At 40.0% G+C, this 22,543-nt stretch overlaps 2 protein-coding genes across 2 annotated transcripts in view; one reads left to right on the top strand and one right to left on the bottom strand.

The window, feature by feature from the left end:
• The window catches only part of elof1 (elongation factor 1), a 383,117-nt gene that overhangs the window by 289,852 nt on the left and 70,722 nt on the right, over nt 1–22,543 (bottom strand). The gene's annotated exons all lie outside the window — the stretch shown is intronic.
• Nucleotides 1–22,543, top strand: part of smg1 (SMG1 nonsense mediated mRNA decay associated PI3K related kinase) — a 77,550-nt gene that overhangs the window by 18,651 nt on the left and 36,356 nt on the right. The window contains exons 11-33 of the mRNA XM_079366815.1: nt 252–473; nt 817–918; nt 2,241–2,525; nt 4,515–4,645; nt 10,565–10,726; nt 10,854–10,972; nt 11,120–11,207; nt 11,319–11,420; nt 11,732–11,872; nt 12,214–12,440; nt 12,753–12,952; nt 13,056–13,217; nt 13,449–13,603; nt 13,726–13,859; nt 14,777–15,088; nt 16,352–16,496; nt 16,875–17,025; nt 17,852–17,972; nt 19,171–19,416; nt 19,805–19,956; nt 20,364–20,496; nt 20,739–20,883; nt 21,820–21,958. Coding sequence (XP_079222941.1) covers nt 252–473; nt 817–918; nt 2,241–2,525; nt 4,515–4,645; nt 10,565–10,726; nt 10,854–10,972; nt 11,120–11,207; nt 11,319–11,420; nt 11,732–11,872; nt 12,214–12,440; nt 12,753–12,952; nt 13,056–13,217; nt 13,449–13,603; nt 13,726–13,859; nt 14,777–15,088; nt 16,352–16,496; nt 16,875–17,025; nt 17,852–17,972; nt 19,171–19,416; nt 19,805–19,956; nt 20,364–20,496; nt 20,739–20,883; nt 21,820–21,958 — 3,774 coding nt within the window. The remainder of the gene's footprint in view (nt 1–251; nt 474–816; nt 919–2,240; nt 2,526–4,514; nt 4,646–10,564; nt 10,727–10,853; nt 10,973–11,119; nt 11,208–11,318; nt 11,421–11,731; nt 11,873–12,213; nt 12,441–12,752; nt 12,953–13,055; nt 13,218–13,448; nt 13,604–13,725; nt 13,860–14,776; nt 15,089–16,351; nt 16,497–16,874; nt 17,026–17,851; nt 17,973–19,170; nt 19,417–19,804; nt 19,957–20,363; nt 20,497–20,738; nt 20,884–21,819; nt 21,959–22,543) is intronic.

The raw sequence follows: 22,543 nt of genomic DNA on the forward strand, positions 1-22,543 counted from the left end.
GTGCTTTACTTAAAATCAACCAGGGATAATAATGCAAGCAGTATTAAGACTTGATGAAATTTTTAGGACAATTCCAAAAATGTGGACATAAATCGGAGCCCAATTTTAAATTATGCTTTATCATTCACAGGCTGAACAATTTACATTTATTAAATACTAAAACAATGATTACATGTTAAGTACAAACGTAAGATAAAACAAGTAAAAATCCACTGTTCTGACGCTTTAATTTCTATTGATATTTTTTTCAGGTTCTGAACCGTGTTCTGGCTTGTGTGACTACAGCCAAGCAGGTCCAATTCTCTGAGGCTGTTCTAACAGCAGGAAATGAGTGTGTTGGAGTGTTGCTGGCTAGTGTTGAGCCCTGTGGTCAGCTGATGGAGGCTGTCTTAGCCTATGGCCTTGACCAACTGGACTGCTGCCGGGCATGCGGTTCTGACTACAATCTGGCCGTGCTTAGCCTTCTTACTCTGGTACCTTTCATTTTAATGACATAAAGATTGGTATCAAAGATGCCGTTTGTTTCAACATAAAAACATCTAAATCTAAGTTATTTTTTTGCCCTTTAAGATAACCAATATAATTATAGTGAGTTAATGAATGTAACTATACACCAAGTGTGATAAAGTGAAAAAGTAGAAAGGAAAGATTTTCTGTATATATATTTTATTAAGACCATAGTTTAAGCGTAAAGCATAACAAAAGTTTGAAAACATTGTCTTGCTTCTTATTTGAAAAGGTAATTTGTTAGGGAGATGTACCAGTAGAGTTATTTTCATTTTGTTTTAGTAATAATTGATTTTGCTTTACTCTCAGATTGTTGACCAGATCAACACTAAGCTGCCTGTGTCATTTGTCGAGAAACTGTTGGCACCAGACTCTCAGCTACTGAGGCTGCGTTTCCATCGAGAAAAAGAGGTGTGTATGTGTGGGTCTCTGTACAGTGAATATAAAAATTCTATGCACCCTTGTTAAAAGTTAGTTTTGGTGCTGTAGAGAAAATAGACCAAGAAACATAATTTCAAAACTTTTCTCACCTTAAGTGTGACCTATTACCTGTGGAAAAAGGAAATCTTTATCTGAAAAAAATAATAAATAAAAATTAACAATGTTGTTGACTAAGTTCTGTTGAAGCACCTTTTTCATTTTCTCAACATTGTCTTTTTGGGTAGGAGTCGTATTAGCCTGGCACATCTTGAGTTGGCAATATTTGCCCATTCTTCTTTGTATAAGAGTTCAAAATCTGTCAAATTATGAAGGCATTTCCTGTTCACATTCCTTCATATCACAGGATTCAGATCTGGGCTCTGGCTGGGCTGTTCTAAAATGTTCATTTTTTTTCCGACAGAAGCCGCTATGCTTTTGTTTTGGAATTTTGTCATGCTGAAAGGTGAAATTCAACTTCATCTTGAGTCCTTGAGGAAGATGACTGTAGGTTCTATTTTGAACTGTAAATAACTCCCTTCAACTTAATTTAATCTCCAGTTCCAGATAAAGAAAAACTGTCCCGAATCATGATTGGGTGTGGCTGGGGAAACTGGGTAAAACCCAGAGAAAAATTCAGCCGTTGTGTTTACGCATACAGCTCCTCTGGATAATTTTTCAGGAGATTTCTGTACATGTGAAAAGGGTTTAATTAGATAAGACATTGTTTTTCTACATGTGACAACAACCAGTTCTTTTTAGACATTCATTTAGCTCCTTTAATGTTGTCAGCCTCTTGGACAGTTCCCTAATTGTCTTTTCATCAATTTTGGAAGGATGTCCTGTTCTTGGTAGTGTCACTCTTCTGCCATAATTTCTTCATTTGCCAGTGACTGTTTTAACATACATGGGGAGTGTGCACTCACCACTGCAATGCAATTGGTAAAGTCTGGATGCAACCACATTTCCAATAGTTAGAGCTTGTGTACATATATGCAACCACAATGGAATTGCACAGGTAATAGGTCACACTGTTCTCTTGGTGTCATTTTTATTCTTTACAAAAACTGACATTTTAACAAAGAGGTGTAGACTTTATATATCCACTACATATAAAAATATGACGAAGAGTTGGGTATTTTTCTTTATAGCAAATTAAAGAAAAGTGTTTTTGTAGCCTGTTATCCAAAATGTATTTGAAAACCTAGAGCATTTAACTACTTCTTTTTGTTATTTTTTTTTAAGATGTGATAAAATGATCATCTTCTCTTAATTTTTCTTGAGTAGACGGTGATGGCTTGTCTTCCACTCTACAGGTGATGTCAGCTGTCCATTGCGTCTACCAAGCACTACTAAGCCTGAAAAATATCCCAACACTGGAGGCAGCTTATAAAATGGTATTGGGGGAGATAATGTGTGCCTTGTCCAGCCTGATGACGACCCTGGAACCTACTGGTAGGGCCCTGGTACCTCCTGGCCCCAGCATTGAGCATCCTGCTTTTGCCTCCATCACTCAGCCCCCGGAGATTGCCCAGTTCATCCTTATCTTTAATCTCAGCACCCTCACCACCATTGGAAATACAAAGAATTCTCTCATTGGGGTGAGTTGTATTATTTTTCTCAACCCATATTGTGAAAGTGAAAAATGGCTGTGACAGTGGTGACACCAGGCTGATGCCATGTAGGCAGTTATATCATTAAATGGTAAGTGGATTTGAGCTTTTACCATCTTTTACATCACAGGTCACACTTAACCATCCACACCCATTCACACAAAAAAATGTGCAGATAAGTTTAGTTTAAAATGTCTTTGTTGGGTCGGTCTGGAGGCCTCACCAAGAACATTTAAAACACCAGAAATCTTTCCCTGCATTCCTGTATTACATTTTATGCAATATTGGAGGGCTTTCTGCACTTCTTTCAAATAATGATATAGTATTGTCCTCTATTTGTCTCTCTAAATCTATTTCAGTGTTTACATTTTCGTACAGTGAGGCATTATTTAAAAACATGTAAATGTTTTTATGCATTACATTTAAATGTAATGTATAATGTAAATATTCTGTGACACATGGTCAAAATAAGTTTTACTGAAAGAAGAGTTTTATTCATGGAGGGGGTGGGACATTGTTGATTGACAGTCACTAAGCGGAGAAAGAGAAACAAGAGGAGAAAGAGCTGCTGAGTGACATTAGGCCTACTTCAGACAGTATGCATGAATACCTATGTATGGAAATAAATTATCTGGACCTTGCTGAAATTATTTCCTCCCTCTGTTTGATTATGTAGTTATATTCTTGTTTTTCTTATTACAAGTGAGCTTTGAGTTGAGAGACTTGTTACTAACTTGTAAAAACTGAGAAAGCAGTATACTATTTGGTAGGCGGTGTGTAAGCCGGATGCCGATAGCCGCTATGTAAATAGCGTCATATGATAGCAGCCAACAGCTAACCGCTAACTAATAAATTCAACAAAGGAGAAAAAAGCTACACAAACAAAACCAACGCTGGAAGACATCCAGCAGTTCATCCACTTCATTGGCATGTGACTCTTTATTACAAGAACTCAATTAAGCTTTGTTTCAGAGAAGGCTGTGTGCCGCGAGGAGAAATACAGATGTAAACAATCAGCTGTGTATGGTTTAAAGACAGCAGAGTTTTGTTTGCCGACGTAACTCAGGAAGTGACTATTCTTTCAACCAATCAACGGACTGCAGTGTTCAGCTCCACCTTTTCGGGTCGGCTCGACATTCTTGGCCCCCCAACGGAAGGGTCCCAAAAAGTGGGACGTACGTACGGATTTCCATGGTCTATGGAAACGCTGCAAAATGTGCACTGTTCCGAGACGTTCCGGACCGCTCGGTTAAAACGGGGCTTTTCAGAACACTTGAGCCGAGTTCTACGGTCTCTCTGATTGGGCAGATCGTCAACACGTTCTAATCCTTCACAATCTAAGATTACTATATCGCACACCACTACCTGAATCAAGAAATGTTTTCCTCTACAAGGGGGGGAGAAGGAAAAAAGGTTTTCAGAACCATGGCTTTACATTACTTTGACACACAGACAAGTCAATTATTACATGATGGAAATTGGTCTATGAGACGGGTTGACACAGACCTTTGAGTATAATCCAGGAGGGACTCTTGGTAAAAAGCACTGCATGTATAAAGGAGCTTTTAGAGCCGTTTACATGATTCCAATCATTGAAGATGGATCGACACCAGTTAATGGTATTGAGTAGCTAATTTAATCTCAAATCTTTTGATGTTTATTATTAGAGAAGCTCATAAAGTCACAACTGCTGGCAGTTTTAGTAAAAACATGGCTCAATGGTGCTAGCCTGGCTGAGAAAAATGGGACAATTGTTCAGATTCAGTTTTATGTTGTCTCACTTAATTCTATTGCTTCTTTTCTCACTCAGTCATCCAGTACTTACAGATTTTGTCAGACAAAAGACTAGGGAAGCTAACTTCACACGGTGAAAGGATTTAATTTTGAAGCTACAAGTGGATTTCTTAATATTTGCACTGTAACAACATGACCTGATATTTTATGTTTATGGAAATGTTATTTTGTTTTTGTTTTTAGATGTGGGCTCTGTCTCCTACTGTCTTCGCTCTCCTCAGCCACAATCTGATGCTGGTCCACTCTGAGATAGCGGTCCATTTCCCTGCCATCCAGTATGCTGTACTCTTTACCTTGTACTCCCACTGTACCAGGTAAGACACAGCTATACTATGAGCTGCAACCAGCTGTTCATTGCTTAACAAGTTGCTTGAAATTGTTGTTTTGCACATTCTTTATCATACCAGGGTTGTGATTGTTCCAGATTTTCTGGTATTCCAGATTTTCCCGACCTTAACAGGTGACCCACACAAATCATGGATATACAGCCCATTTTTGAAGGTGGTAATAAACTGATAATTATTTACCTTTTTTTAATTATTTTTACCTTTATTATATTTTTCTAAAAATGGCATCAGAAGAATGCCTTATTCATCGTAAGTCATGTCTCAGGCATTGATTGAATCAAAAACACAGTTCACCGAGAGCGAAAGTGATGCTTGTGACAGAGAGACGATAGAAACAAGACGGTATGAAGCAGTTCAGATAAAAAGAAGAAAAGGAGAGGTTGTAGTCCAAAATGCTCTAGGTTGCACCATTTGTACAGCAGCACTGTGGTGTAATCCTGCAGCTGCGATGATGGTGGAAGAAGTTAGATTTTTGATAGTTTAAATTTGGATATTTCCCAGAGGAGATGTACATGTGAATGCAAACAGCCAAATACTTTGCTCAGACTACACAGGGTTGCCAGACCCCTAGTATTTTTCCCACAGCAAGTCCAAATGGGCTGATGTGGGAACGCTGCATGATATTCTCTAGGGAATTCACTTCGAGTCAACTGGAGGCAGGTGCTGTTCTATACTGTTACTGCTGCAAAGTGCATCGACTGTATGCATGCAATTACTAAAACATCTGTTCACTGTTTACGTAATTAAATGGCTACATTTTGTTTTCTGTTCGCCAGTATGTTGTTCTCTGCTCTTTGGTCATTTTATTGGAATAAGCATAGCGTTGATATAAAGGCAAACATTAACCTGGACTGTTCCTAAATTAAGGCAAGAGTTAACAAAACCCAGAATACAGGGCCCCACAGTATCAAAAAAAATTTTTAGTACTTTGGCAGGCACAATTTCCAATGGGCAGTTTGTAGGTTTCAAAGATTTCACAATTTCACTGAGGGAGGAGAGAGAAACTGGCTCAAACTGGTCAAACACAGCAGAATGAGTTGAAGCAACAAGCAAATCATTACGGACACTCATCGTAACACTCTTATTGATCCCTAATGGAATCCACTTTGTCTACAAAGTAACGAAGAAAAATGTCACAAGCTGTAGTTGAGACATCAGTCACAGTAGAAGTGCATGGGTTAACAACAACAGCATTAATTGTGTTAAATAGCTCCATAGGACATTGACTACTGCTGCAAATAATGTCAGAGAGATACTGAGATTTTGCTTCTCGCACAGCCCTCTGATACTCCGAGAGGCAATCCCTTAACATTTCGAGAGACACATGCAGTTTGTCCTTCTTCCATCTGCACTCTGCCTGCCTGCAGCGTTGCCTGATGACACGGGTGGTGTCGTTAAACCACAGATCTGTTCTTGTCTTGGCAGATTTTTGCCTAAAAGGAGCAATAGAATCTAAGATCTCGGAGCAGGTAGAGTGGAAGGTGGAGAGGAAATCTTCAGGAAAGAGAGGGGAACCAAGCCATTTAGGGCAGAAAGGTGTGAGTCAATAGGTACGTTCCTGTTCTCTTATTTGCAGTCTCCTTGGTCCTCGGCCGAACCGGAAGTAGTTCCTCAGCCTCCATGTTGAGGATCGTTCCAAAGCTCTTATAGCGAACAGAGGATCGAGGAACAATGACCGAGGAGACACGAGAGCCGACTTCACGGAAGTGTTTTCACTGACAGACATACACCCTTCTCGTATATCACTCATTGATTGGACGCTGCAGCGGATCAGACTTCAGTGAAACTTCTCAACATGAGCAGAGGTTCATACCGGAGAAAAGACGGACATTAAAAAGATGCTAAACGGAGCGTCGGACATTTAAACGGATATTGAACATCAGTGAGTTTGTAAAGAGTCGGTCTGTGATGAGCTGGGATTTTAAAAGAGTCTGACGTGGAGCTTAACAACCAAATATGAAGCTCTATAACTTATATAACTATAATATCAATACATCCTTCATGTTTTGTTCATCATCCCTCAGACTGTTTAAATGTCTGATGATGATGACGATGATGACAGTTTGATGAAGAGGGAGTCTGTCAGTCACAAACACGTTTTACATTCACTTATTTATCTTCAGAAAGTTTCATCATTTAGATTCTAATCAATCATAATAAAATACAGAGTCATTGACGAAATACAGGCTAGGTTAAGTCAAAACTGTATAATAATTATAACAAATAATAAATAGACGATTCAAAATGAAATAATTTAGTCAGTAGAAATTTTCCTTTTGGTTTGAAACGGACTGCAGGTTGTTCTTCAGGTGTTTGTTATCAGGTAAAGAGACTGTGTGTTTGATTAGAAATAATACAGTTTGTGTGGACTTAAACAGCTGTTAGGCTGATTGACAGCTGAACATGATCAGCTGATGTCACATCATGTGACGCTGTCGAGGAAACAACGTTTCATGTCTAACTGTAAAACTGATTTCCTCTCTCCTCGACTTTGTTTCCTCCGTGCATCTCTTTTGGGCGGGACTAAGAAGCAAGTGGAGGAGACAACTTGGAGGACACTCGGTGCAAATAAGAGAATCAGAATGCAGCTATTGAAAGCAGCCGTAGATTCATCGGTTGTAGAGGAAGTGATGATGCGCCGCTGTTGGATGTTGATGGAGCAGGTCAAAAACAATAGGGAAATGAAATGAGATTGCAGTCTCAGAAATCTCTTTGTGGGAGACTGACAACCCAAGTGAGATACCGTAAATTCCGTACTATTGAGCGCACCTGGATATAAGCCGCACCGGCTAAAAATAAGTAAATAAATGTATTTGTACATATATAAGCCGCACTTGATTATAAGCCGCAGGTGTCCACGCTATAACAAGAGCTATTTACACAGACGTAGGCTACCGGTAACATCCGCAAATACTGTAGCGTCTGTACGGACGTTAAAGGACGACGAGAGCGTTCAAATAATAACTTAATAACCCGATCACTGTCGGCCGTGACCACGCCGTTTACAGCAGAGAGCAACACATAACTTGCCGTAACAATCCAACTCTCTCCCCCAGCGTTCTCTCATACAGCCACTCAACACGTTCTCGCTGGTGCATTCACTGACTCTCCACATAATCGGAATTATGAACACATTATCAACTACTGACTTTACAACATGAACCGTTACAATACGAAGCCTAGCCGACGGTGTCTGTAACACGGCTGATGAAAAAGATGACCGTAATATATTTCACAAGAAAAAGTCCATCCATTCACTGCCTCAGAATGACTTCATTACTCACTTCCTCAGTCTCTGTTGTCGCTGTCAGTGTCATCTTAACGTGCAGCAGCTCTGTTAGCTTCTTTGACAGCCAGGTCGATCGCCTTTAACTTGAAAGCTGCATCATATGCATTTCTCCGTGTGTTTTCCATCATGAGGGTGCGTGCATGAAGCGCAAAATGACTGATATTAAGATCCGACGTGACGAAGTCAAATGTTTTTGCGGCAGAAGCTCATTGTCCCCCATAAAAAAATCCATGCATTAGCCGCATCGGAGTAGAAGCCGCAGTGCTCGAAGTGTGAGAAAAAAGTAGCGGCTTATAGTCCGGAATTTACGGTAACTAGATCCAAGGTTTGCCCAAGAAGGTGGGTTGGTTTATCCACAGATTGAGTCAAGTTAAAAGTTGCCAGTGGATTCTTAAAATCAGTGGCAAGTTTTTCCGATGGGAAACAGTCATGAACATTAAAATCCCCACAAATCAAAAGCTTATCATATTTGAATGTCTGCCAGAAACATCGAAAATTCATTTATAAAATCCTTATTATATTTTGGGGCGCGATGGACAACAGCACACAGCACAGGTCTTAGAAACTCCACCACAAACAATTGTCCAGCCGGAAGCAGCCACCGGTAGGAGTAGTCCACAGATCCTTCGATGTTGTAGCAGATGTACTCCCCGGAGAGATCAAATGGTGGATAGCGAAGTTGAATGTGGTAGATGAGGCCAGGTGAGCTATCAGCCGGCATGTTACTCCACCTCTCTTGTCTTGGTCTTCTGCGACGGCTGTTTTGTGGAAACCGAGCAGGTAGAAGCCATAGGTAAAGAGGGTACAGACGCCAGAAAAGGCAGCCTTGGCTTTGTCTGACCATTAAATTCTTGGATTGGCAGTTTTACCACCAGATTGCGGATTTTTAAAAGACACAGGTGATCATACACCAGTAGAGATGACACTTTATGATATAAAAGTGATAAAAACAGGACAATACACAGAAAAGGTAGGAGAGGTAGACGGCCAGCCACACAATGGCGCCATCTTGGGAGGAGTAGTATAACCTATTGACCTCAGCATATCGCTCACCTTGCCTTCTCTAGCAACGCTGACCACCATAATTTCTGTGCAAGGTGACTCGACACTCGTCAGTAAACAGGGTGGTAGACAACTGCTACATTGGCCAGGTCACATGGTCTTGTGCCCACTACAAACTGCCACGGCGGTGTCTTGGTGTCAGTGGAGTCACTTGCAACGGTTGTCTGGCATTCAAGCGAAGGGGTGGAGTCAGTTGTGAATGGTTTGTCTGGAAACCCTATTATTCCTCACTTCTCGTAAACCAGCCTGCTGCTATATGGCAGTAGCATAACGGTGTCTGAGAGCATAGGTCCTTAGGTACTGTTCATCATTGCGGTCCATCCTCGTTGGGCTCCACTCCTGGGTCTCCACTCCAAGACGTAGTTCTGTCTTGCTGCAAGTCTGCTGATGACACTTTGAGACGCACCAAGTTCACAAGCAACATTTGACATTTGCTGCCGACCTGAATGCGCACTATGGCCAGGTGGCGCTGCTCGTCCGTTCAGTTCACGTTGTGTGTAAATGGCTGCTTGAATGATGAACTGGGAATAACTTACTGACAACCCCAGCTTTTTATACCCCTAGAATGTTGAAATTGATGCCCCATTGAAAAGGGTTGTCTTTTTGTATTTTTTTGGTCTTGGCCCCAATATCTAAGGCTCACTGTACACAGTGAAACCATTACAGGGAAAACCCAAAAATCACCCTATCCCAAAAATGACTGAAGTGAAACAAACCCCTTATGTATGAAACCCACTGAGGACCTCACAATATCCCTAACTTATTGTTGGTAGTGGTAATACAGTAGTAATATAGTCCAGTGTACAAGGCTTTGTTCAGACTGCCGACCAAATCAGTCCCCCCCCCCCCCCAAAATCTGATCAGAATCCGATTTTAACTGACTGACTGTCCACATTACAAATTGCAAGTGACCAGATCTGATCTGCCTGTCCGTTTTAGAATGGTCTGATCCACATTGATTTATATGGTGACAGTTAACGCCCAGCAAAAACAACAGCCAATTGGATGAGAAGTGTGATTTATTTCTGATGCAAACAATCTTGTGTAGCAGTCTCTCCGTGGGCTTGTTTTTACTACGTTTGTTTTGATTCTTGCTGTTTTCTTTTACTGACCAAAGTTAACTTCGGCTTGCTGGATCTAGATCATTGTTATTTTTTGATACTGTCACGTCTAGAGTGACGCAGGAGACACATTGAAGCGACCGAGACATTCAGTTTTAGTCGGATCAGTAGGAATTTGAAACAACCTACGTATGTGGTTTGAATTATATTTGGAAAAGTCAGATCTCATGTTGCTTTTTGTGTTCAGACTGGAAAACTCAATCCACATACAATCTTGATGACACTTTACATGGAAACCTCATCTATATTAAAAATTAATAAGTGATCAAATACTTAGTGACATGAAATATGTCAGCAAAAAACTTTAATGGGTCACATTGATAGTCCTTACTTTACAAAAGGCAATGAATAACACTTTTGAAGTTTTTGTGCCTGCTTTCCAGTGACCTCTCTAAATGTCTTCTGTTTTTCTAGACATGATCACTTCATATCGTCCAGTCTGTCTTCATCATCTCCCTCCTTGTTTGATGGCGCTGTCATCAGCACTGTGACCACAGCAACTAAGAAACATTTCAGCACACTCTTAAGCCTTCTGGGCAGTCTTCTGGTTAAGGAGCACCTGTACTACGAGGCCAGGTTATTTTTGTTCCTCTTCCTTACTATGACACACACCTATTTTACTCATCCAACAGTAAATACTCTTGGATGAGCAGGTGTCGAAATATAATGTAAACTCACAAAAAAAAGTTTTTTTTTCTGTTAGGAGACTGTTGGTGACCTGGGCTCAAGAAATCTCTGTACTTATGAAGAAGTCAGACACCTATTGCCCTCTCTTCTCCCTGCCCTCATTCCACAAGTTTTGCAGGGGCCTGCTGGCTAATGGTGAGTCTAACCTGCCAAATATTTTCAACAAAGAAATGTGTATCTTGTGTTTGTCACTGGCTTTGCAGGCCTGAGGATTGCTTTGTTTTATTCAGTTCTTTATCAGTACTGCTGTTAAAAGTTGTTCCTCTTGTTTTCACATGGTAGCTCTGAATGAAGATCAAAGTATCTGCCTTCAGACTTGCCACAGTTTACAGATTCTCTCTACATCACTGTCTACTGAGCTCCTGCAGAGGTGAACACAACAGCACCTAAAAACTTAAACCATTTTGTTAAAGTTTATAAATATGATGTGTAGGTAGTTATTTGTTTAATAAATTCTACTCTGTGTCTGGCTTTCCAAAAGGTGTGTGGATGTGTGCAGAGTCCAGTTGGTCCACTCCGCAGTGAGGGTAAGGCAGGCCTATGGAAAGCTTCTCAGGATGATCCCCCTTGATGTAGCTTTGAGGTGAGACTTCTACCTATCTTTGTAGGGCATCAGGAATAAAATGGATCTGTTCTCTCCTTATTAAATGTCTACTTATTGCATGTACTTTATATAACACTTTTAATTTGGAATGACTCAACTCTTGTACATACAGCGTAATATACTAGCAGTCTAGTAGTAGTAAGCAGAGTAGGTAATTTAATGTTTTAGAAAAAAAAGGTAATGCAGTTTGATTGTTAATATTTTCTCTTGTTTGACCGGGGCTCTAGGTCAGTTTTTTTCCAAAAAAGCCTTATTCATCTCAAGCTTCATTTCTTTTGTCTCGTCTCCAGTAATCACAGCCAACATAAGATGAGGGAGATCTCAATGGCTATCCGCAACCATATGAGTAGAGCATCAAGCAGCACATTCCACCCCCAGGACTTCAGCGATCTCATCAGCTTTATCCTATATGGAGTCCTGCACCGAGGAGGGTAACTGTCACTGTAGCAAAGTTATCAGCTGGAAACAAACTGTTACCCTATTACATTGTGACAATGGGGAGCAAATGGAGGAAGAATGAATAACATTATTAATAAACATAGCCTTTCCCCCATAATTAGTTTAGTAGGATCTTAGTTCTCTTACAAAAAGGCTTTTTTTTACTGTCTTTTTACCTATTTTGGTGAGCTTTGATTATACACACTAAGTCCTGGTTTGTGTATTATAGCAGAATGCCATTTATCCTTTTAATTTATACCATAAGTTGTTCAAGTCTCTGAACTATTTCATACTGTAAGAAGACCTTCTAAGCTTCACAGTTTTGTATCCACAGCAAGGATCCCTGGCTGGAGCGTCTATACTACAGCTGCCAGCGGCTGGAGAAACGGAATGGCCGAGGAGGCGCTGATGGTAACAGGCTGGATGTAGTACCACATGCCCTGTTGAAAACCGAGACAGTGCTGTGGCAGTGGGCAGTGTGGGAGGCTGCACAGTTTACTGTAATGTCCAAACTCAGAACACCACTCGGCCGAGCTCAAGACACCTTCCAGACCATTGAAGGTGAAAAGACTTCTTTTAGTTAATTGTTAATGGAGAGTTTAATTTGATTTTGATTGAAAATGTAGACATCTGTATGGAGCATCTCAAAATAGATAGTCATTGTATAAAGGATACAAAGAAACTTTGTTTGCAGCAATCCTTTACAGCAGCATTTGCAAATAGGTTTACATGTTTGCATCTGTATGTCATGCCTCAAATACCCCTTTTTGACACACACCACTGATGTAACAGTTTTTGTTCAGCATGTTAACCTGTAGTATAACAGTGCTTCCTAACCTTCCACCATTTTTTCTATACATACCTGTCATACAGGTATGATCCGGAGTCTGGCTGCCCACAGTCTGAATGCAGAACAGGATGTTGGAGCTTGGGCTGGTACTGGGGGTGATGGGGATGGTCACCATTCTAACCAACTTCGTCTTGCTCTGCTTCTTCAATACCTGGAGAACCTGGAAAAACTCATGTACAATGCTTATGAGGGCTGTGCAAATGCTCTCACTGCTCCACCAAAGGTGTGCAAATCAAAGCTTCAGGCTTACTGCTGGTTTTTGATTTATGGGTATCAAGGTCATTGATTGAGTGAATATGATGAACTGTTTCTTGTTTGTTTCTTAGGGCATCAGGACATTCTTCTATACTAACCGGCAAACATGCCAAGACTGGCTGACAAGGATCCGCCTGGCACTAATGAGGGTTGGTCTTCTCTCTGGTCAGCCTGCAGTAACCATTCGTCATGGATTTGACCTGCTTTCAGAGATCAAGAACAGCAGCAGCCAGGTTAGTGCAAATGCTCTGATAGATTTAACCTTCTAATGAGTAACCTTGGCACTATGTAGAAATCTGCTGCATACACATTTACACACAGACATTTTAATGATCGGCTGCTACATTTTAGAAAGCAAAAATAAAGCTCTGTTGGCTCTCTAATGGTGGATTTTTTTCAATAACATACATTTATTTTGTAATTGAACTGTATTATTTTTTCTGTCTGTTTTATGCTTATGGCAGGGTCCCGAGCTGGAGGTTCCTTTGACATTGCTGGTGGAGGCTTTGTGTGAACTGCGCTGTCCCGAAGCCATCCAGGGCCTGTCAGCCTGGAGTCTCCTTACTACTGGAAGGAGTCTAAGCTGGCTGTCATCAGTTGCACTGCAAGCTGAGGGACGGTTAGTAGCACATCCTATTTCAGACATCCTCACAATTCAGCTAAATTCTCCACTGAATTCACCTTCATGTGTCTTTCGTTCATTTATTTTGTTGTCCTGTACTAAATAGTTTTTGTGTGTAGGTTTGAAAAGGCATCTGTGGAGTATCAAGATCAGCTATCAGCAGTTACAGGGATGGATTGCAGCATCAAAAGCCCTGAATGCTGTCTGCTCAAATTCTCCAGCAACACAAGTAGTCCCAAACACACCAGCAATGGTAACCAGCAAATATTATTATCTCGATAAATTTAACAAGACTGGAACCTCTTGTATTTGCCCTACAGTCCTGTCAAAATGAAATATATGACCCCTTTTGTAATAAGAGTGATGGTAATGTTGTCAAAATTGTTTTGCTCTATATTTTCCACATGCCACATGTAACAATTTTAACGAACACACAATGTCATCATTCACTCAAATTTATGTATAAAAATGTGTAGCCAGACAGGGCTACACATTCTGAAGCTTCCTGATTCTCTTTCCAACGATAATCTTGATCAAATTAGATGGACTCCTTTTTTATGCTGCTATATTTTTTACACGGGTGTATAAGATGCAGCCAACTTTTAAGATGGAAAAAGTAGGTATTAAAAGTGCGTCTTATACACTGGATTTTATGCTTAGTTAAAACCACATGATAATTGAGTGAGTTAAACGTTGTTCAGCTATATATACATTATGTTCTTTGCTCCCTGCATTTGGCTGTCATGTATTTAATATAATTGAACATCAACAGGATTTTTATTGTATTTTACTTTGTGTCTTGGGCAGGAAACTCTTCTTAAAGAGATTCTTAGTCTGACTGAGATGTTTCTGTTTAAATATACTTTAAATGAAGAAAAACTCATACAGATAGAGTAGTCGGTACAGCTGATGTGAGTTGAAAAATGGCCTGTGTGCTTATCCCAATATTGCTAAGTAGTTGAAGACATCACTAGATACTGTATGTAACACATTTTTATGTTGAAAGAAGTATATATTTATCATTTGAGGTTCATTCTGGTGTCTTTGTAGGCTTAGCACTAATTAGTGTTTTAGCAGTTAATTTTGTGTATTCGTGTGGTCTGGTTGAAGATGAGGCTCAGTTTTTATTTTTGTCTGATGGGCAGTGTTGTTGATTCTTCCTCTTTGAAGGTGACATCAAGAAGACAGTGCTACTTAAATCCAATGAGTGTCCTCCCGAGGTGATCAACTTCCTGGCCAACAAAGCGTGTCAGTGCTATGTGGCACTCTGTGATTGGGCATCTGTCAAGGAGTGGCAAGCAACCATCCAAGCCATCAAACAGAACTCAACCAATCCAGTTAGCATCAACTTAAGTACAGATTTCAACTACATCCAGGCTCTTAGCAGCTTTGAGGATGGTGATCTAGAGGAGTGTGGGGTTCAGCTGGAGCTGCTACCCGGAGAGGACTACAGCTTGCTCTCCAACACCAAGGACAAGCTAGGTAAGACTTGTGTAGGATAGACTCCTGATCCTCAAATTCTTTTGAAATTCCCTAAAAGTGTTATTCACTCCAACTTAATGTTTTAAAAGATGGTTATAATCTTTTGTCCACCAAGAAAGAATCATGCTAATCATTTGTTATGTAATGTATTGAAAAATAATGATCACTGACATTGACAGACACCCTTTGGACAGTGTTCACAGCATTTTCATTTTAATGGTTTAAAAGGCAGTTATAAATTTAAATTTACATATAAATTTGTGTCCACCAAGACAGAAACGTGCTTATCATTTTTTAATTAAATGTAATGGGGGGTGAGATCACTGACAGTGTTAGCCACCCTTTGGACAGTGTTCACAACACCTTAATTTTAAGCTTACTACAGTTCATCAGTATATCACAGTATATTGTCAATTAAAAGCAGATCCCAATAAAAGCACCAAATCCCTTTCAATAGGTAAGTGCAGCTTATCACAAATAAAGGCCGCTCAAAGTAGGTGCAAGTTCACATGATTGTTTCTGTTTTTTTGCGACAGTGATGCTCTTTCTTTATAAACGTTTAATGAGACACCATGGCACATATATGTGATGCCACAGCTGCACAGAGAAAACAGTTGAATTGAATGCTGCCAATTAAGTTTGCCTAACACTTATCAGGAGAAGCAACAGTAAGACGCATCCCCATTGAGCCCCATTCATGTTGATCTAGATAAAGGAAAAGTGATAAACGCACTAATGTATTGTATGTGGGGCTTTGAGATGTTGTGCTTGTGCAGCTTTATCGGTGGAAATGAAGGTTAAAATAAAAATGCTAACCTGCATCTTTTTCTCCATTTATAAAGTAAAGTAAATTTATCCAATGCAGTAAAGAACAAACTAAACAACTACTGATGTGCTTGGACAGCAATTTAGGCCAACATGTCTGGCCATTGTAACACTTCAAAGTGATTGTCTAGCTTTTACTCTCTATACTCTCTTTAGTGTGGCAGGTTAGTCTAGATATGCTGTCTTTCTGTGATCAAATTCATATTGGTTTTACATACATGGTGTTAACAGTTTTTGTTTTTTTTCTTTTCTTTGGTAACCTTTTGTTTGACAGACCAAAGAGGATGTGTACTATGTACCTATGCTAAATATAGAAAGGTTAGATTAATTGTTTGTAGCAAAAAAGCCAGGGATAATTATTGAAGTTTTATGGTGTTTATGTGCATGTTTTAGATAATACTTGCTATACATCTCTCCATTTATTTTACTCTGTGTCAGATCTTAAGAGGCTCCTTCCCTTCATAAGTCCGGATCCAACTGAGCTACAGAAAGCTGTTGAAGTGCAGCTCCTTCGTAGTGCAGTTAGTGCCATGGCGAAAGCCAGTGAACAGCAACAGCAGCCAAAGACCACAGCCAGTCCAGAGTAAGTATTCATTCATCAATGCCAATCTGGTCCTGATAAGTTATGAGTTCCAGGTGGTACACAGCTGCATTCTTTGATTCTCTGTCCCTTTTATGTTATTTTATAGATTAATACCACACATTTACAAAATCTGTCAGTCAATGTGTTTCACTTTGATGGAAACATGAACAAACGCTACGAGAGAAACAACAAATGTAAATCTTGACACATTCTCCTTTTTGCACCTTGCCATTAAAAGGTCTAGGTGGGTTTGAATGTCTGATTCTCTTGGAACATGTAGGCTTCCAAAGGTCATTCTTCAATTCATTGAAACCATCTGATGTGAAACTTTGTTTGCTCTTTCTATTATAACCTGGTAATTGTGATTTCGTGTTGCAGTATATTGGTGCGTTGCCTGAAACAGACTGGACGAATCTGTTTGGGTCCTCTTCGCTTGTCAACCCTCACTCTATCTGATGCCCTGCCCAGCTTGCCTACCTTGCAGCTCCACTGTACTGTCACCCTTGAGAACACACTCACTGGACAAGAAGTATGTACACCCATATTTGACTTGTAGTATGAAAATGCACTAGCCATCCTTATTTCTTGTTTTTTTTTTTTTTTTGTGGTTTTAAGTGATTTGGACAAAAGACACTTGACTGGGATTGTCAAAGAATGTTATAGTTGTATGCCTTTGGATGCCATGTGTTTTAAAACAATACAATGTCATAAATTCACATTCTCTCGTATGTAAAACGTCAATGCTTTCAATAGTGAAACAAACCTCCAGTCATTTATTTGAACCAAAGCTGCCACAAGAAAGTTGCAGTTGTTTCAGGAAATAAGTACAGTAAGTAAAAACAGGTAGCACTGCCAGTAATAACATCTGAACATTTTCAAAATAAAATTTATTTGCTAATGGTCATATAGTGTGTACACATTTAAAGAATAAAAAAAAATCCACACAGCCATGAGGAAAGGAAGTGGACTCTGTTTTCCATCACAGTTGCAACTGAGAATTGGCAGACAGCTGACTGGCTTCTGAGCAGCTCTCCATCCCAGCTGTTCATTAAAGTTTAAACAAATTGACTCACTGTTATGCTAATGTCGTGATTCCTTGAGGATTACTTTTAGGAGTGTGTTGATACACAGTAGGCTATTTCTCACAGAAAACAGAAAGTCTGGGACTTTATACTTTGCGGGGATCAGAGAGAGCGAGAGAAAACGAGAACAATGTCCGTTTTTAGGTCTTTGAATACAAAACTACAAACGCTGAATTTACCTGCTTGCTGCAGATTTGATTCAACGCGCTTTTGGTTTTTCTTCCTCTTCATAAAAAAACTTCCCAAAGAAACTGACCTTTTTTTTCTTCTCAGGACTGTGTGATTCCTTTGTCCAGTGAGGCGCTGAGCTCTTGTAAACAACAGGATGTACAGCCTTTCCTCCAGGCCCTTAGATACACCATATTCCAGAGGCAACTCCTCCACAAAGTCAAAGGTAATTATCTAAAAGTTTAATAGGGTTATTATTGCTCTTCATTCAGGACATAAGTAGTGTTTTACCTCTTTACAGCTTTGCATGGTTAAATAAGTAGTTTACGTAGATCTTTTTGTGGATTTAGTCTGCTCCTTTTCATGTAACTGCTCAGTGTGGCTTAATTTTTTTGCTGCCTTCTATTTCTACATGCAAAATCACATCATCACAAGTTTGTTTAACCTTATCAGAAACTCTGCACATTCTTATTGATAGTAGCATGTACCGTAAATTCCGGACTATAAGCCGCTACTTTTTTCTCACACTTCGAGCACTGCGGCTTCTACTCCGGTGCGGCTAATGCATGGATTTTTTATGGGGGACAATGAGCTTCTGCCGCAAAAACATTTGACTTCGTCACGTCGGATCTTAATATCAGTCATTTTGCGCTTCATGCACGCACCCTCATGATGGAAAACACACAGAGAAATACATATGATGCAGCTTTCAAGTTAAAGGCGATCGACCTGGCTGTCAAAGAAGCTAACAGAGCTGCTGCACGTTAAGATGACACTGACAGCGACAACAGAGACTGAGGAAGTGAGTAATGAAGTCATTCTGAGGCAGTGAATGGATGGACTTTTTCTTGTGAAATATATTACGGTCATCTTTTTCATCAGCCGTGTTACAGACACCGTCGGCTAGGCTTCGTATTGTAACGGTTCATGTTGTAAAGTCAGTAGTTGATAATGTGTTCATAATTCCGATTATGTGGAGAGTCAGTGAATGCACCAGCGAGAACGTGTTGAGTGGCTGTATGAGAGAACGCTGGGGGAGAGAGTTGGATTGTTAGGGCAAGTTATGTGTTGTTCTCTGCTGTAAACGGCGTGGTCACGGCCGACAGTGATCGGGTTATTAAAAGTTATTATTTGAACGCTCTCGTCGTCCTTTAACGTCCGTATGGACGCTACAGTATTTGCGGATGTTACCGGTAGCCTACGTCTGTGTAAATAGCTCTTGTTATAACGTGGACACCTGCGGCTTATAATCAAGTGCGGCTTATATATGTACAAATACATTTATTTGCTTATTTTTAGCCGGTGCGGCTTATATCCAGGTGCGCTCAATAGTACGGAATTTACGGTATATTTTTTTTCTAAGGTGGCCCAAGTCTGGGCCAATTGAACGATTAGACTCTGAATTCTGAGATGTTTTTATCCAGGTTACTCTTCCTCCATTGATGGCCACCTAACAGAGCTTTGTTTGACTGCTGTCAAATTTGCTCGGAAAAAAGGCAACATTGCTCTCGCATCGCGCCTGCTCAGCCAGTGCACTGATGTGACACAAGAGGAGGAGCAGCAGGACGAATTGAGCAAATCCTTGAGGAGTCTCACCCTGAAGGGCACTGTGGGGGAAAAATGGGGACCAGAGTTGCAGATGGAAAGGGCCAAAGTCCTAAGAACTGCAGGTGAGCACCAGGGAATATTCAGAAACTGTAAACTACCATTAAGTATAAAGAAGTATCTATGCTTTCATGGCCAAAGTACAGAATTGCAGGTATATCTGTCCTGAGCAGCAGTGACATAAAGCAAAATAACAGTAGCATAATAATTGTCGCATATAATTAATCCTCACAGTCAAACACACGCATACACAACTATGTGTGGAATAGGATTTTTTTAGCATAGACAAGCACACTGGTAACACATTAGCACGTTAGCTGACAAAGACAAAAGTGTTCCCAGCTGACACTTTCATTGAAAAGATTCCTAATTGACCTGTATGTATAAAGTGTTCTGGAAATGTTGCAGAGAATACTGTCTGCAGTGTTCTTTAAGTAATGTCTCCGTCCACAGGCCAGTCCATGACAGCCATGGAGATGCTGAGCAGAGCGGCTCTGTCCTACTGCCATGTTGGAAAGAATGAAGGTGCTGCATGCCGCTCACTGCTGACACTCTGCAAATGGCTGTTGGCTGACTGGAAAGACTTGACACCTCAGCTTAAACAGGCATGCGCACTTTTAATTACTTCTCTACCTTGAATTTGGTCTAAATGTAAATGTTTTCAAAAGTAATCCTGAGAGTAAGTTATGTTTAGCACAATTTATGATGCCTGGAAAAGTGATCTATCTTTTTAACATTTAATGAATATTACTGAAACACTAAGTCAACCTAAGTATGCTTTCTTAAACAGTTGTGAAACATTAAGATCTACGATTTGTGGATATTCACTTATTACCTCTTGGGAATTCCTGCAATATAACAAACTGTCTCTGTCAGGCAGAAATAATGAAACAAAATGCTGTTTTCTTATTATATTGTATTCCTTGAGACCAAGTTTTCAATGGGTTGTCCTTTTTTATTTTATATAAACTAACACAATTATATGTGATAATTGATTTACTTTTTGGTCAAGGTGTTAAAGAAGACAGGAGCAGTTAACTCATCAAATACAGCAGGCATGTCACCCCTGACCCAGATTATATCTGCTCTTCTGGAGCTTCCTCTTGAAGTCCAGGGTATTCCCCAGATCAGTGCTGAAATTTCAGGTAATATTTTATCTTCAAGGTCTTTTGGTAGTTTTTACACTCACAAAGACAATACTTTACTCCAGACAAATATAGACATACTGTACACATAAAAAACGTTTACATTCATTGACATTTGAATTAACAAGTTATTTACTTGACATTGTCACAGAATATTAAGGTTTTTACATTTAAACGGAGAATAGAGGAGCTGTAAATTGAAATTCAGCTCCATTTTAATGTTGGTGGTTTTCCCTGTGCAGTTAGTGTGGGGGTCGGGGAACCAGACTTTGTGTTGGGTCAACTCTATCAGCTTTCTGTCAGCTTGGCTCCAGAGATGGCCAAGGCCTGGGCAGCCCTGGCCAGCTGGGCCTACCGTTGGGGCAGGAAAGTGGTGGATAATGCTAGGTAAGTGTACCAATATCGGTGTCTGTTAACAAAGAAAAGAGCTTCATATGTAAAACAAAAAGACTAAAATAACATCAGAACACATCCTAGATCTGAAAGAGTAAGTATTCTTATTCTGTATGACCTCCCTACAATGCCTGGGCATGCTCCTGATGAGGTGGCGGATGATCTCCTGAAGGATCTCCTCCCAGACCTGAACTAAAGCATACGCCAACTCTTGGACACTTTGTGCATTGTGGCGTTGGTGGATGGAGTGAGACATGATGTCCCAGATGTGCGCAATTGGATTCAGGTCTGGGAAATGGGCGGTCCATAGAATCAATGCCTTCATCTTGCAGGAACTGCTGACACACTCCAGCCACATGAAGTCTAGCATTGTCTTGCATTAGGAGTAACCCAGGGCCAACTGCACCAGCATATGGTCTCACAAGGGGTCTAAGGATCTCATCTCGGTACCTAATGGCAGTCAGGCTACCTCTAGCATCACATGGAGGGCTGTGCGGTCCCCCCAAAGAAATGGCACCCCATTTCTTTATTGGGGGTGTCTTGCTAATTTCCCATCATTTCCACCTGTTGCCTATTCGATTTGCACAACAGTATGTGAAATTGATTGTCAATCAGTGTTGCTTCTTAAGTGGACAGTTTGATTTCACAGAAGTGTGATTGACTTGGAATTACATTGTTGTTTGAGTGTTCCCTTTATTTATTTTTTGAGCTGTGTACAATCCCTGTAGCTTCACATGTATGATCTTGTACAGTGAACTCTTTCAAAAGATATTATATTCTAATTTAATTTTTTTTCAGATTTGTTTTAACTCCACTGTAAGGTTTGATGCTGGTGTTGGTGATGGTGATGGATTAGACTCATTTTTTGTGTCTAGGCCCATCATCCATTAATAAAGGACATTGCCTTCTGGTTTATGTTTTTCTCTCAAGCCAAGGGGAGGGATTACCTCTTCTTCCTGGAGAAAAGAAAGAGATTGAGGAGCTGCTGCCAGCAGCTACCAGTGAAAAAGACAAAGATATCATCTTTAGCATTCTTGGACAGGCAATGTGTCGACCTACTGGCATACAGGTAGTGTGTTTTTTTGGGGGTTTTTTTCACTCTTTCTTTTTAAGCTGTCAGTTTTCCTATTTCTCATCTCAGTCTGTTCCTCTTCACCTTGTCTCTTTCCCTCTGTTAGCAAAACTCAAAAAGCGCCCATACAAGAAAAATAGATGGCCGACAATTTTGTTACACCAGAAAGGGAAATGTTTTATTTAGGGAGCATTTTTTAGTTCATATTATTTTCTTTTTTAGCAAACAGCAGACAGTTTCATTAGCTGTGTGTTCATATAGATCTTACAGAAATAGAAGCCAAAATGAAGCTTCATTTCAAGTTTGGATCATTTGCTTTTGCTACCTTTTTGAAGTTCTGCTTTAAAGATAATTTATCCATTAATAACCTTGTGTTCTGTATTCTGCTCTGAGTAATAATTCTTTTTTGAGTGTTTTTTGACAGCGTGTGTTTAAGCTGTACATAATTTTGGTTTATTAAAAAAAACTGCTCTGTTCCAAAAATTAATCCTTTAAGTTTGTCTGAAAGTCTTAACAGTGAAAAGCATAAATATGCTTATTTTATCTGTCCAAGGGTTTCGTTTCCACTGCTTGTGCAGATTG

This window comes from Symphodus melops (assembly GCF_947650265.1).
Source record: "Symphodus melops genome assembly, chromosome: 17".
In the NCBI taxonomy this organism is placed as follows: Eukaryota; Metazoa; Chordata; class Actinopteri; order Labriformes; family Labridae; genus Symphodus; species Symphodus melops.